At 43.6% G+C, this 14,692-nt stretch overlaps 1 protein-coding gene across 1 annotated transcript; it reads left to right on the top strand.

The window, feature by feature from the left end:
• The first annotated feature begins 3,784 nt into the window (after positions 1–3,784).
• On the top strand, positions 3,785–14,499 carry LOC132073605 (poly(U)-specific endoribonuclease-A-like). The gene is made up of 7 exons (XM_059472733.1): positions 3,785–3,896; positions 8,942–9,041; positions 10,616–10,727; positions 12,335–12,456; positions 12,534–12,646; positions 13,068–13,221; positions 13,641–14,499. Exons 1-7 carry the CDS (start codon positions 3,886–3,888, stop codon positions 13,896–13,898), a joined length of 870 nt encoding a protein of 289 aa, XP_059328716.1. The 5' UTR covers positions 3,785–3,885; the 3' UTR covers positions 13,899–14,499.
• Positions 14,500–14,692: the final 193 nt, after the last annotated feature.

The following is a 14,692-nucleotide window of genomic DNA, read 5'->3' as shown; positions in this document are numbered from 1 at the left end:
ACACCTAAATCTTTAAGAGAAAAAGAATTTATTGTTCTCTTATCAGAAGAAACAAACTTCTTCCTGCCTTGAAGGCGCTGTCAGGATTCAGAGGAAGAAGTTGATGATGACCAGACAGAATCCTGTGTTTGAATGGAATTTATGCATCATGTATGAGGTGTATGAATATGCAACAGGCTGTTGTTTTTAAAGGTTAATCCTCTGTTAACCGTGTGTCCTTTTTCAGGCTCCTGATGCCCAGAAGGAGGTACCCAGATGTCCATAACTCTTTGTTTTTATTGTCTCATATTGTCCTAATTCAATTTGTCCCGATTGTTATTACTCTAACTGTGTTACTATTTTTTCAACCATTTTATTACTATTAAAACTTTTAAAAATTTTAAAAACAAGTGATTGGCATTTTTCACACCATCCTCACAGGGAAGAATTTCTGCCCAATATCCAATCTAAACCTGCTCTCTGTCAGTGTGAAGCCATTCCCCCTTGTCCTGTCACTCCAGGTCCTTGTCAAGAGTCTCTCTCCCATCTTTCCTGTGGGCTCCCTTCAGGCACTGCAAGGCCACAGTGAGGTCACCCCAAAACTTCTCCAGGCTGAATAATCCCATTTCTCTTAGCTTTAAGGATTAATTAATGACAATGTTTATCCAAAAAGCACCAGAACTGAGCTGTGCCGTAAGATACAGTTTCAGCCAGGCTCCCTTAAATACTGGTTTACACCAATGTGTGAAAATTAGTGACTAATAACCACGTGTCTTTGTGTCTGTGCTAAACATGAAACACTTTAAATCTTTTTAATTAATATGTCTTCACATATTATGTCCTCACAACATGCCTTCAATGATTCCTAGACAGTTTCTCCTTACAAAATCAAGAAAGGTGTATGCTTGGCAGTCCTAAAAACAAAATAGTAATTTAAAAAAATGTTCTCCCTTATCCCCGAGGCTCACACAGAGGGGCTGAGCCCCTGTGTGCCCAAGCAGATATTTTCTTTCGCTCTCATGGTTTGCTGAGTGTGCAGCTGGCTCATCTGGCTGTGAGAACTTAAGTCCATCATGATTAACTTATTGAACTTGGGAATTAGCTCTGGGAAGTGAAAGAATATTAACAGACCAACCTAATGCTAAGAAGGTTGTGCCTCAGTCCATGTATGCACATTTAGCTGCAAGGATGGAGTTATTTATTCCTGTTTTTTCTATTAAAAGACCATGCCTGGCTCTGTAATCTTCATAGTTTTCTCTTTCAGGATGACAGCTCCTCCACCAGAAACTCCCCAGTAAGTGCAGGGACTGTAACACCACTGGCTACAGAGAAGGACTCCAGGACCCAGAGGCTGAGGCTTAGGAAAAGGGAGATAACTGAGACAGGCACAGAGATCCCGGAGTTTGTTGGGAAAAAATCTGGCAGGAGAGGCTCCAACTTGAATATTAATATTTAAGGAAGGGTGGAAACCTCAGTGTACCCATGTCTGGCTTTCACTGTGCTCTGACCCGGCTGGCTTCCAAGTGACCAGCCCAGGCTGTGTCTCCACTGCTTTTCAGTGTGGGTCAGCTTGTGGGTCTTGGCAGCAATAGCCAAAGCTCCCACGGGAATGTCCAGCATCCTCAGTGTCTCATAAACTTTCCTCTTTCCATGCAAAATGTGACCCATGCAAAGCCCTGCTCTGCCTTTTCCTGGCCAAGGGCTGAGTGTGCTGTAGCTCTGCAGGGTGCTTGTTCCAGCTGGCAGCTTTTACTCAGTCTCCCTGAGCGAGCCTGTCCAGCCCCAACGTGCCCTTTGTGCTGGTGTGAGCCCTGCCTGCTTTGGTCTGGAAGCCTGTAAAACTCAGTGTTCTCATTCACACCTCTCTAGATTAACCAAAGAGGTTTAAATAACTCTTTCTCCCCTCAGGGAAGTGTAAGAACCAGACTAGAGGTGACAAACCAACACTTATTCGTTGGCCACTGTCACCGGAAGAGTAAAATATTTAGGCCAGAAATGCCCAGAGATGCCTACATGCTTTAGAAACATTTTATTCCCAGGATCTCCTTGATCCTTTACAATGGCAAAGGTCAGCAGCTGATGCTTGAGGTGGTGGTTTTGTCAGGCAGAACTTCTAGAAGTTCTCTGCCCTCCTTTGGAAATGCTGGCTGCGTGTGAGTGAGACAGCACCAAACACTCCCCCCCTTCCCTTGGGACAGAAAAAGAGGAACAGAGCACAGAGGCAGCCTGGCCTCAACTCTTGCACAAAACCCACGTCCGCTGCCCTGTGCAATGGGTTTGACAAAGCATGGGCTGGGCTGTGCTGCAGAGGAAGCCAATATCTATAATAACACCCATGTGGATACCAAGGCTGCTCTCTGCACACTCTTTTTCTGCATTAGACCCAGGAATGACCCAGATTCTGTGCTGATCTAACTTGCCTTTGATCAGTGTTTAGTTTCTGTTGGCAAACACACTCTTTCACTCTCCTCAGGATCTCTGCATTTATCTTATATAAGTATCCAAATCAAAAGACAGAAATTTTAAAAGACTTACAAGTACACAGTTTGTTGTGAAATTGCTGGTGATGCTACTGAGCTGTAATTTTATTAAAAATTAACTTAAAACCATTGAGTCCAATGATGATGCTGCTTGTAAGTAAAAATTCCCTGGGCTCCCATCTGGGCTCTTTCTCCTAATGTGAGTAAAGAAGATGCATTTTTTTAATAGACAGAATATGCCCACTGGCTTTTGTATTTTAAATGAAAGCACAGAAGATTTCCTGCCTTCAGGTGATAAACTGGTGCAGTTGACAAATCCAGGACACTGGATTTTTGTCATTTACCTTGTTTACCCTGAACTGCAATAAATACTAACCAAAGATGGTAAAAAATTTCTGTTAAAATTAAGGATATTCCGTTTTGAGATACTTTAATTTCCCCTACCAGTGTCAGAAGGAAGCTTCACTTTTAAGTGTTTTAAGTGGGCTGCATGTCTTGTTCCCTACGCAATTTTGTGTCTCTTCATCACCAGGGGCTTTATTTGGCCCTAAATTGATTCTTTGAAGGGATTCATGGACCAGAGGTGCAGAACCACTTGTATGACTGGTAGCTAGCATCAAGCCATTCTGGCTTCTCTATATACATATATCTAGTTTAGACCTAAAGCTATGCTTTTCAGAAATTTATTATGATGAAGAAGATGTCACAAGTACCAACCAAACAACAATAAGCTTCAAACCATCTGAGGGTTGATTTAGGCACAGAATAAATGCAAGCTTCCCAGGACAGGAATCAGTACCTGCCACTGCTAGCTTCCAGTGGCACATGCAAAGTTCTGTTTCTAAAACATTTCCTGCTTATATCAGTTCCTAATATTAATAAGATCACACATAGCAGTTTCAGCTGTAAATAGAGATGCATTTGTTGGTGTTTTGATCTGGTCCTTCACCACCTTTGATTTTTTTTTTTTTGATCTCAGATTAATTATCATCTTCCCCTCTACTGTCAAATAATAACTGGATACAGAATAACAGGACTAGAATGTCCCATCCATTTCAAGGCTTTCAGACTTGCACTGCTTCTTTCTGGGCTAAAACTTCCTCCAGAGACATAAAATCCATTTGGCAAATAATCCATGATGCAAGAGAAGGTGAGGCAGGAGCCTGCTACAGGTGCCTCTGACTTCCTGGTGCGAGTGTTCCTGCCCCGAGAGCAGTGTGAGCTCTGGTGCCATCCTCAGACTCTTGTGGGAACTGGCACCTCCTGCCTCTCCTGTGCCTTCCTGCCAGGCTGAGTGACAGTCCTCAGAGGGCAGAGGAGTGGGAGGGGAGCACAGCTCGTGCCTTGGACTGCGGGAGGATTGCTGAGCTTCTGGCTGCCTTCTCCCTGCTCAGAGTATTTCCCAAGAGAAAAACTTCTTCCCAGCATGGCAAGTGGGTAAGAGACAATCATACTGATTCTCCTCTAACAGGCAGGGTAGGGGGGATGGGATATATTTTTTCTGTGCAAGGGTGAATATTACATGACATGCAGCACAGCAAGAACCCTCTTCCTCTTTCTATTCTATTTTACTGACTCACTGCAGTGTACAACATCGGTGAGGCTACTGAGCCACTTGCTTAAAATAAAGGTGATGATAAAATCAGATTGTGCTTAAATATAGCTGATAACTCAGAATCAGTTCTTCAGACATCAGTTGCCTGCCCAGGACCTTGGCAGACTGTTCCACTCTCATGTTTGCCCCTTGACATTGCCTTTTCCTTTCCACATACAAAACCTGCCTTATGTATTTTTAGGTATTTTAAATATCGGCTTTACTTAAAAAAAAAATAATAAAAATCACTGGACTCAAATAGAGGACATAGACACTGGCATAAGATGAAAATCTAGAGATTTATTTCTATCTTCTGTTTGTCATAAATTGTTTCTGTCTTCTGTTGCATGTATTTCAGACATTTGAACTAAGTTTTTTAAATTGTTGGAAACTTCTTGTAAATAGCAGCTCATCAGGTGTTCCAAATCCCTTTCTTCTCTATATAAAGGTTAAGGGCTGTATAAAATTGCATATTGTTGAAAGGATCTCTGAAAGTAAATTTACTTTGGAGAAGGTGCACAATCAAACCTTATTTGCAGGGCTTCATGTGACCCATTTGCAATACCTATTCTTCTTGCTCTAACAGTGTTGACTTTCTCACATTATTTGCCACTGACCTTTAATTCTTTTCATGTCTTGAATAATTTCTGATTTATAGCAATAACGTCTTGTTCTTGGGTAGAATAAGCAATAACGTCTTGTTCTTGGGTAGAATAAGAAGAAAATGGAGATGCTAGATTCTTTGGCTCTAAACACACTGCTGGTGCATCAATTGCTATTGCAAAAAGCCTCTCCCAGGTTTTCTCAGCTCTTAAAAGTGCAGACTGAGTGTTGTTACTGGGGTGGTGCTTTGCTCACGTGAGAACATCCAAGCAAGGCTCCAACTGGACAAAATCCAACTGGCCAGACTTCTTGCACAGAAATAATTAACTCTATGTGCAAGCATAAATCTAACAACTCAGAGCTTTCACACAGGGAAAAGATTGAGAACTGATGATAAAAATCTCTGGTTTGAGTCACCCATGCAATTGTGTTGAAAACCAGGGAGAAAATATGCAATACCATTTTCCAGAACAACCGTACCTACATGCTGGTGTGTCACAGATTTGCACGAAGGTATTGGGCATCTTCTCATTTAAACTGTCTCACCTTGCATGTGTAAGCTAAGTTTATGGCCCTTTTAAAAGAGATACCATCCAGAAAGAGTTTTACAAGGTGACTGTATAAGTTGCTAGACAAGTTTTTTGCTTTGGCAAGGGTATATTTTTTCAGTCTTCAGTTACAGCATAAACAGGTGCTCTCTCTGTTTGGAAACTAAAGGGACAACAAAAAGGAGAGGAAAAATCCATGATGATATTGTGGTAGTATCTAGCAGAGATAAAGGACAGTAGAGACTTTTACATTGTAAAATTTAGTGATTTCAATTTTGGGACAAGTTTCCTGAATGGAGAAATGCTACTAGGAGAAGTATATTTATAGAACAAAAATAAGGATTGAAATCTGTAGGTACACTCTTATTGTAACCCTCTCCTGAATAGACATCTTGAGCTCATGTGATATTTCATAATATTTCTAAAGGAGGAAGATCAAACTGCTTTATAAACACAGGACAAATCTGCTAAGAGCAGACTGAGAGCAAGTGGGCATTAAAGAGATGATAGATCTCTCCTAGATAGGTGACTGTTACTAAAATATACACATACAAAAAGATATGTATATAAAATATGTATCTGAGAAACAAAATATTATAATAAAACCCAAGTGACACCCTCTCTAATGCTCCACATACCTTGGATGTTCAGCAGGCAGCAGACTCCTCTTCACCAGCAGTAATCCCTTCCAAAATAAAAGCTCTATTAAACATAATATGATGGTTCTCAAACAGGATAAGTTGGTACAGAGGAGCAGGCAGCAGGAGGGTCCAGAATACAGCACAAAAGTGATCCAATAAAATTAGGGCAGTCCAAGGTAAAGGCTTGAAGTTTGAAAAACATCTCCAGTACTGTTCTGTGAGCTCACCAGTCCTGTCCCTGGGCTTTCAGCTGAGCTGCTGAAGTGAGCAGTTTTCTGTTTGGTGTTGGTTTGTAGGCTCTTTCAAAAAGGGCTTGCTCTTTGTAAGGCTCTAGAAAGAATATGGAAGCATGGCAGGAAATAAATAAAACTGCTGCTGTTGGTGGCTGCTGAGGCAGCTCCCTGGGACACTGAGCAAGGGCCTTGTTTGCTGACAGTGCCCCACTGACTGCACAAGCAGAGCCTGGGTTTTGGGCAAAGGCTGAATGAAGCTCCTCTGTGACAGCCTCCTTCTTCTCCACTGTGAGATCCATGCAAGTACCTGTTCCCAGCACAACTCTTCCTTCACATTCCTGTTTATCCAGGCAATGAACATGTCCTTTGGCTACCAAACACTAGATTTTTTTATCTTTTTCCTTTCTTCAGGTATTGACACGTGTTCAAGCCCAGTTAAAAATTCAAGTGATCTTTTAGATTTCCCACCCACAGCTATCCCAAAGTACCAGAGAACCCAAGGGAAAATGGACTGTGCCTCCAGCACCGCTCAGGAGCACAGTGGCTCAGATCCACAGCTGCAGGCAGGCTGAGGTGTGGCAGCTGCTGTAATTATGGTTATCTGCCCTGCCCTTATGCCTTTGCCACAATCTTTGTTTGCTCTTCCTGCTGGAGAGCATGGAATTTGCCACTGGCAGGAGGATGCAGCAAGTTATCTCTATCCTTAGCAGAACAGAAGGAGAAGGCTTAACACTAATCAGAGGTTCAGAGCTGGGCTTGAAAGTGCCTTGGTTCAGTCTGGGAAAGCCAGTTGTTAAAATCATGGCAGGTTGCTCCAAGAGCTTTTTGAAAGAAATACCAATTGTTGACAGATTTCTGTACTTTTCTTCTTTTCTGGAAAACATCTCTTTTGGAGGAGAATTCAAAATGATCAAGCGGTTCTTCTCTGGGTTTGATGCATGTGTTGGTTTGTAACTGATTGATTCCCTGTCAGTTAAAGATTAAGCCACCTCTCTTTTTCTCCACTCTGTTGTCCTGATCCCCTCTTAGTGTGAACATAATGTACTTGAAACTGGAGCTACCTCTGGGCACTTCATCACAGTAACAACCTGTCATGGTTTGACATTGGCCAAATACCAGGCACCCACAAGAATCATTCCCTCACCCTCTCCTACCACAGCTAGGCAGAGGAGAGAAAAAAATGAACAAAGGGTTCATGAGTTGAGATAGGGACTGTGAGAAAACACTCCCAAGGCCAAAACAGGCTCAGCTTAGAAATACAAAGTGAATTTATTACTAACAGAGTCAGAAGAAGAGAATGAGAAGCAAAATGAGCCATTAAAACACATTTTTACCCCAAGCCCCTCCCTCTTTCCCACCAACAGTGCAGGGAGACAGGCCATGGGGGTTTTTTGTTAGCTTATCACCCAAGATCTTCTGCTTCTGCTCAGGAAAAGGAGCCCTTCCCCTGTGAGACTGTGGGGTTCCTTCCCACAAGAGACAGTTCTCGGTGAACTTCTCCAGTGTGGGTCCAAATCTCACGAGCAGCAGTCCTCCCAAAACTGCTGCACCATGAGTCCCTCCCACGGCAGACAGTCCTCCCAAAACTGCTGCAATGTGGGTCTCTCTCTCTCCCCACGGGGTGCAGTCCTCCAAGGACAGCTTAGGATCAAGGGCCCCCTCTCTCCAGTGGTCTTCCACTGGATCATGGCCTCCTCCAGGTATCCACCTGCTCCAGCATGGGCACCTTCCCCACAGGCTGTGGGTGGATCTCTGCATTCCCCATGGATCCCTATGGGCACAGCTGCTTCACCATGGCCTCACAACGGCCTGCAGAGGAGCCTCAGCTCTGGTGCCTGGAGAACCTCCTCCCCTGCTTCTGCACTGACCTTGGGTCACCATCCTGTTTCCCTCACATATTCTCACTTCCTCCTCTTCTCTGGCTAGGAATAGAGCTGTGCCTAATTTGTGCTGATTTTCCTCTTGAATCTGTTATGACAGAGGCCTTACCATCACCTCTAACTGGCCCAGCCTTGGCCAGCAGCATGTCCACCTTCAGAGCCACCAGGCATTGACTGCTGGACACAGTGGAAGCTCCCAGCAGCTTCTCACAGCAGCCACCTCTGTGCCCTCCCCAGCTGCCAAAAACCAGGCCATGCCAAACCAACACACAACCCTACCTAAATTTTGTTGATAGATGAATAGACAGACTTCTGAAAACTGTACACTATTATGCTGGACAAGACTCCATTAAAAATTAGGGAAGGAGAAGCTGGGGTAGGTATGGTGATCAGTACATGAGGGATTTTTATTGTATGCAGACATGGTGTTTAGAGCCTTACTTAGCCTTTGTCACCACTACCTTTATGCTGGGATAATCCCATGGCAAAAGAAAACATTTTGTGTGGAATCTTGCTTGAAGGAAGAAGGGAAGAGTTTATAAGATTGCTGTGAGAAAAGCATTATAGGGGGAATTTTTTGCTTCCTGTTCTGTTGGCAGTGTTGCTGCATGCTGGGAACAATCTCCTGCTTGCCTCTGGTTTGTGCACAGAATCCTTGGGAATGAAACACCACCATCTTCCTTTTTGTTTCATTGCATGGGAAACCACAGGAACTTATCAACAAGAACTTTGTTGTCTGAGTCTAAGGGAAGACTCAGGTTTCCTTACAGGTTACCTGCATTCTTTTAAAAGGAACGTGGACCATAAGTATTGTGGGTTTCACAGTGGCACTGACAGGAACATATGGGGAGAAAGAGAAACTTGATGCCAGGATGATATCCAGAACATGGAGAGGCATTAGAAGACTCTACAAGTGACTTGCAGAAATAACAGCACGTGCCTTTTTTCCTGCCTTACATGCATTCCTCTGTATTTCTTGGCAGGAAGGCCTTAAATCATGAACTTTCTAAGCTTTTCAATGAGATGTGGGATGCAGATGTTCACCGCCTTAGGCCTGGGAGAGACTACACAATTGATGTGCAGGTAACCAATTGCCAAGTCAGGATTAAGAGCAGTGTGGTGCTGCAGGAAAAGGTGCCTGCAAAAGTGCCTTTTGCTTAAAGAGTTGCCTGTGCTTTGTCATGTCCAGTGGGGAAAGCATGCCTTAGGAGAGGGAACAATACAGAGAACACAAATGGTTCACACTTACCTGGACCTTGGTTACAAGTGGAGTCTTTCAGGTGTCTGTCTTGGGTCCTGTATTATTTCATCTCTCTATCTGTGAGCTGGAGGAGGAACAACTAGCGTGTAGCCCTTCCAGTTTTGCAGATGACAGCAAACTGTGGTGATGAAATTGGTATGCTCAGATGCAGGGCTTCTCTTCCACTGGACATAGGCAGGCTGGCGGAATATGCTAGTGAAAGGAACATCATGAAATTCAACAAAAACAAAGGAACAGGATGCTCAGAGAAGCTGTGAAATCTCCATCTTTGGAGGCTTTCAAGACCCAAAAAGATGACTCCCTGAGAAATAGTCTGAATTCAGTGTTAACCACAATTTGAGTAGCACTAGAGATGTTCTGCTCCACCCTGTGTGTTTCAGTGTGTGAATGACAGCTTGTGTGTGGGGTGTGGGTGACTTGCAGTGAGGGAGAAAGGGAGATAGGTCCCAAGTCATTCTTAGGGGAATAAGGGAGGAATTTGAGAAATTTCTGGGTTTCTCTGGGAGAGCAGGGAGTAGCAGAGAGGAGTGGGTGAAGATTTCAGGACTGTTGCTTCCAGTCCCAGGGAAATGTGAGAGAGGAGTGAGAGATTTCATAAGCAGCCATTTCACTCCTTGCTAGCTGAGTGCAGTGCAAACATGACCATGTGTTTTGGCCACAAATTGCAATAGGCCAGAATATTCACAATCCAATTTTCTACTCACACAAGAACTCACTTTATTCTGATATTACTCAAACGCTTTATTCCAATGTTACTCAAACACTTTATTCCAATGTTGCTTCATATTGTAACAGATAATTTCCTGTTGCTGATAAACTTGAAATAGTGGTACCTACCTCAAGCCAAATTGTGTGTGGGCAAAACTTCTGCCACATGGTTTCTCCATTTGTCAGAACAAGGCTCTAGTACCTCTTGCCTGTGTTAACAAGCTGCTACTCATCTACTATCTTCTTTCCTTCAGAAAGCCCTTTATGAAATAGAAATTTGAAAATTATCAGGAAAGCCTCCTTAAAATTGCAGAGACAGAAGGCAACCAAATCTCCTTGTTATTTATTTGTGGTGGGAGGGACCACATTACTTGCTCTACATTACTTCTGTTTACCATTTGTGATTTATATAGTATAATAGCACAAATGGTTACTGAGCAGAACTGAACTATCACATGGGCCATTACAATCATCTCTGAGGAAACTGAAATTTCAGGCTCTTACAGATGTCAGAGGTTATCTTTTTTCTTTATGCTGGCAGTTCTGTAATATTGTCTCTCATTTCACAGGAAGACAATTCCTAGCAAAGAATGCTGATGGCATTATGGGGTTTGGTTTGATTATCACAAAGGCAGGCACTGTTTCCTCTAAGGACATCTTACTCCTTATTTTCCTCCATTTTTGCTAGGGAAAAGCAGGTCCAGCACAGCAAGGGGACAGAGCTGTCCAGGACAACGCAGCCAGATATCTGTTTCACAATGTAAATGAAGAACGCCTGAGAAGCATAAAAACTTTTGCAAGTGAGACGTGTTCTTTTGTTAATGGTGGATGTGATATAAAAAATCTGTGCTGTATTTGACGTGCTTGCCTAAAATATAACATTGTATGTAATCTGGACGGTGGTGAGGATCATCAGACTGCAGGTCATTTGAAGGGAGTTTTTATAACAGTTGCTTGAAGATTACCTGTACCTGAGCCTCGGGAGGAGGATCCTTTTGTGCCCCAGGCAAAATCTGAATTCTCTGTCTCTTTCCACTACAAAGTAAAAGGGATGAGACACTTACCAGCTCCAGAAGTGGCCCAAGGGAATCTCACAGGGTTCAACAAGACCAAGTGTTGGTGCTGCACCTGGGTCAGAACAGCCCCTGGGATCAATCCAGGCTGGGGATGAGCAGAGGGAGCAGCCCTGGCTGAAGGACCTGGAGGGCTGTGGGTGAGAGCTGGCCCTGCCCCAACCCAGAGCCCCCCTGTGCTGGGCTGCACCCAGAGCCCCAGGGCAGCAGGGCAGGGGGAATTCTGCCCCTGTGCCCCTCTCTGCTGAGCCCCCCTGCAGGGCTGCATCCAGCCCTGGGCCCAGCACAGCAAGGACAGGGAGCTGCTGGAGCCAGGCCAGAGCAGGGACACCAAGGGGAGCAGAGGGATGGAGCAGCTCTGCTGGGAGGAAAGGCTGAGGGAATTGGGATTGTTCAGCCTGGAGAAGAGAAGGCTTTGGGGTGACCTCACTGTGGCCTTGCAGTGCCTGAAGGGAGCCCACAGGAAAATGGAGAGAGACTCTGGACAAGGGCCTGGAGTGACAGGACAAGGGGGAATGGCTTCACACTGACAGAGAGGAAATTTAGATTAGAATTTAGAAAGAAATTCTTTCCTATGAGGGCAGTTGGGACATAATGGTGAACAGCTTGTCCAGAGCAGCTGTGGCTGCCCCATCCCTGGCAGTGTCCAAGGCCAGGCTGGACAGGGCTCTGAGCAACCTGGGATAGTGGAAGGTGTTCCTGACCATGGCAAGGAGTTTGAACTGGATGATCTTTAAGGTCTCTTCCAACCCAAACCATTCTATGATTGTATGCACTGAAAAAGACACCAAATTCATCTTTGCTCCCTTACTCACAACTTCCAAGCCCTTTCAGGTAGTACCAGACCCACAGCTAGGTCTTGCATTTCTGTTGGGGGCTACACTTCAGGCATGTCTATGAATGTATGTTTCCTTCCCTAATTTTTATCAAGCTCAAGACATCTGATATTGGTTTATGCTCTATTATTCCTCTACTGAAATAATGCACACAAAATCTTGTGCCAGCATAGCTCATGGTCCTAAGCTTGTGTCTATAATTGTGGTGGGCAGATGTGATTTGTTTTGGTAGGTCATTATTATTTCAGCTCTTGGCTCCATAAGGAAGCTCAGTAGCTGTTTATCTTTAAAAAGATCTATAAAAAGTACAGCAGTGATCCGGCCTTGAGTCACCTTGATGCCTAAACTTAACAGTATACCTGGGAGTAGAATCTGACATATAAAGGAATGGTCTTCTCTAAGGGCTGAAAAGGTATATTCTGTGGTGGCTTTTTATGATGGCACTCTAATGTCTGGATCAGGCATATGAGCAGACTGAAAGTTACCCTTTTTCTGCAGCCTTTATTTCCTTATTGGACAACTATGAGACATCAACCGGTGTAGCAGAAGTAGTGACTCCAGAAGAAATAGTTGAAAACAACCATTTCCTTGATGCTATCTTAGCAACACAAGTCATGAGAGTGAGTAACACAGATCTTTTTTGTCACTGAAAACACTGATTAAAAAGTAAACTGTATCTTGCTTTTCTACTCTTCAGCTAGCTCATGACTATCTGCTGAAAAAAAACCTAGCAAGGCCAAACCTTGCAGATTTCAAACACCAGCTTTATGACATCTGGTTCCAGCTCTATGCCAGGAAAGAAGGAGACAGGTATGTTGGATGGGTGTGGGCACTGATAATCTCTCTGCTATTCTGATTTAGGTAAATGTAAGCCTGAGTGCCATCTGCTACATATAGAACTGCAAGCCAGCTTCAGAATAGCTTCAGCATGACAGAGAGTGGGTTTAGATTGGATATGAGGAAGAAATTCTTCCCTGTGAGGATGGTGAGGCCCTGGCACAGGTTGCCCAGAGAAGCTGTGGCTGCCTCTGGATCACTGGCAGTGTCCAAGGCCAGGCTGGATGGGGCTCTGAGCAACCTGGGATAGTGGCAGGTGTCCCTGCCCATGGCAGGGGGTTGGAATAAGATGGCCTTTAACATCCCTTCCAAATCAAACCATTCTATGGCTCTATGAAGCATATAAAATACCTATATACTAAAATGTATACTATTTTTTTCTTCTTCATTACAGACCTGATTCTTGTGGTTTTGAACATGTTTTTGTTGGAGAAACAAGGCATGGTAAAGAGATCTTAGGTTTGCACAACTGGGTGCAATTTTACCTTCAGGAAAAGCGCAACCAGATTGATTACAAGGGATATGTAGCTCGGAAGAACAAAACCAGGGTAAGAACAAGCCTTTGGGGGCCTTTGCAAGTAAAACAAATGGATCCAGAGATAAAAGTTGTAATGAAACAAGTGTAATAATGCAGTCATAGGCTCAGTGTTTTGAACAGCAATAAGTATATACAGTATGTAACTGTGTATAAGAAGAATGAACAATTATATGTCTTCCAGCTTCTTTTTGTGTGAAAACTATTTTAAAAAGTAGTGCTAGTGTTTACAGAATCGCAATACTGCTGAGGCTTAGTTGGGATAAATGTATGCTCCAGAGGTCAGAGAAAAGATTGTGCCCAGCTAGAGCACCCAGGCACACCAAGGATGACCAAGTCTTATAAAGCTCTCAGAAATCTAGAATCAGAAATTCTATCTATCCAGTCACAGCTGTGTTGGAGATAATTCTGTTGTTTCATTTATGCTTTCAGCCTGATAAAGATGACCAAGTTTTGAGCATCCAGTTCAGCTGGAAGGGCTCAGTCAAGCCAGTCGGAAGCACCTTTATTGGTGTCAGCCCAGAGTTTGAATTTGCCCTTTACACAGTCATTTTCCTGCTGTCTGAAGAAAGAGTCACACGTGAAACAGTGAAGATAGATGAGTATGAGCTACAGATGGTTGTCTGGCGCCATGGGCACCACATTGGAACAGCATATCCAGTGCTGCTCAGCACCACTAGTGAAGATTAGTAGAGTGAGCAGGAAACTTCTTTTTTCAAAAAAAGGGAAAGGAGGAGTGGTTGAGACAGGAGGAATGGATGGGGGGTGGACAGGACCAGAGAGCAAAGTTAATATGTTGTTTTATACAACTCATTTCAAGTAAAAATTGATGACTCCGTCTCTTTTGGTCTGCAATGGAATGTTTAATCAGTAGTGTGTTGTGACACTGTCTGAGAAACCATGAAACATACTCCTGCTCACATTAAATTTACATCTAAATTACATCAGTCTTCCCTTCTGCATGATAGTACTGTACTTTTCAGCAAATAATGGCATTTAGGAAAAGGTTCTATTAAAATTGATATACATATTTCTCTTAGTTTTTAGTCCCTGCATATCTAAAAATGCAATAACCACACATTGCTTACACTTTATCTTCCAGACAGAAGCTTTGATTTGGGCACAGGCAGAACTCCAGGATGTTTTAATCTCCTCTTCTCATTCCATAAGAGGTTAATTTCAAATACATTATTACAATACAATGACCTGGACACACAGGGAACACATTTAGGTGAGGAGATGGTCATGAGATCCATAGCAGGCGTTAAAATGGATCTGATGACCATCTGTCTCTTTAACACAATTTTCGTATACTCCCTATGTGTTCCTGAATCACGTGGAGGACAACTTCATGCTACAGGTCCTAAGAGGGCTGACTCAGAAAGATGCCCTCCCTCCTTGCTTTGTTGCTTGTCTACAGAGAGGATCTTGTGATCCTCTTGAGTGGAGATTGGCGGCTGTCTTGGCCACAGTGGCCATGAAGC

Source organism: Ammospiza nelsoni, chromosome 5, assembly GCF_027579445.1.
Source record: "Ammospiza nelsoni isolate bAmmNel1 chromosome 5, bAmmNel1.pri, whole genome shotgun sequence".
Lineage (NCBI taxonomy): Eukaryota > Metazoa > Chordata > Aves > Passeriformes > Passerellidae > Ammospiza > Ammospiza nelsoni.
Note: the sequence above shows the minus strand (reverse complement) of the source record. Positions and strands in the feature narration are given on the sequence as shown.